At 48.6% G+C, this 352-nt stretch overlaps 1 protein-coding gene across 1 annotated transcript in view; it reads right to left on the reverse strand.

Annotated features, from left to right (window-relative positions):
* Positions 1-276: 276 nt before the first annotated feature.
* Positions 277-352, reverse strand: part of LOC106900111 (guanylate-binding protein 1-like) — an 8,508-nt gene continuing 8,432 nt past the window's right edge. The window contains exon 12 of the mRNA XM_014962095.1: positions 277-302. Coding sequence (XP_014817581.1) covers positions 277-302 — 26 coding nt within the window. The remainder of the gene's footprint in view (positions 303-352) is intronic.

A 352-nucleotide genomic window follows, 5' to 3' on the forward strand; every position in this document is an offset into this window, starting at 1 on the left:
GATGATCTTTAAGGTCCCTTCCAACCTAGACGATTCGATCTAGGATTCTATGAAAGGCTTTCAAAGTTTAACAGAATTCGACATGGGGACACTACACACCTGTCTTACCGTGTTACTTCGGGGGTTAGTTATGAAGAAAATCATGGAAATCGCAATCTAACACGAAATACTATCATAACTACCACTGCCAGTATTAGTAACAGTATTATAATCCAGTTCGGATCCATGTTCCTTGTGGAGGATCCTCCTCCCCCCCATCCATGGTGGCTGCCTTGATCACGGGAGCCCCCCCTGGAATTGCCCTGCGAGGACAGAGGGGTTGTCAGCAAGAGGGGCAGGGGGTGTGGGGGTG

Source organism: Calidris pugnax, unplaced genomic scaffold, assembly GCF_001431845.1.
Source record: "Calidris pugnax isolate Ruff unplaced genomic scaffold, ASM143184v1 scaffold1254, whole genome shotgun sequence".
Classification (NCBI taxonomy): Eukaryota; Metazoa; Chordata; class Aves; order Charadriiformes; family Scolopacidae; genus Calidris; species Calidris pugnax.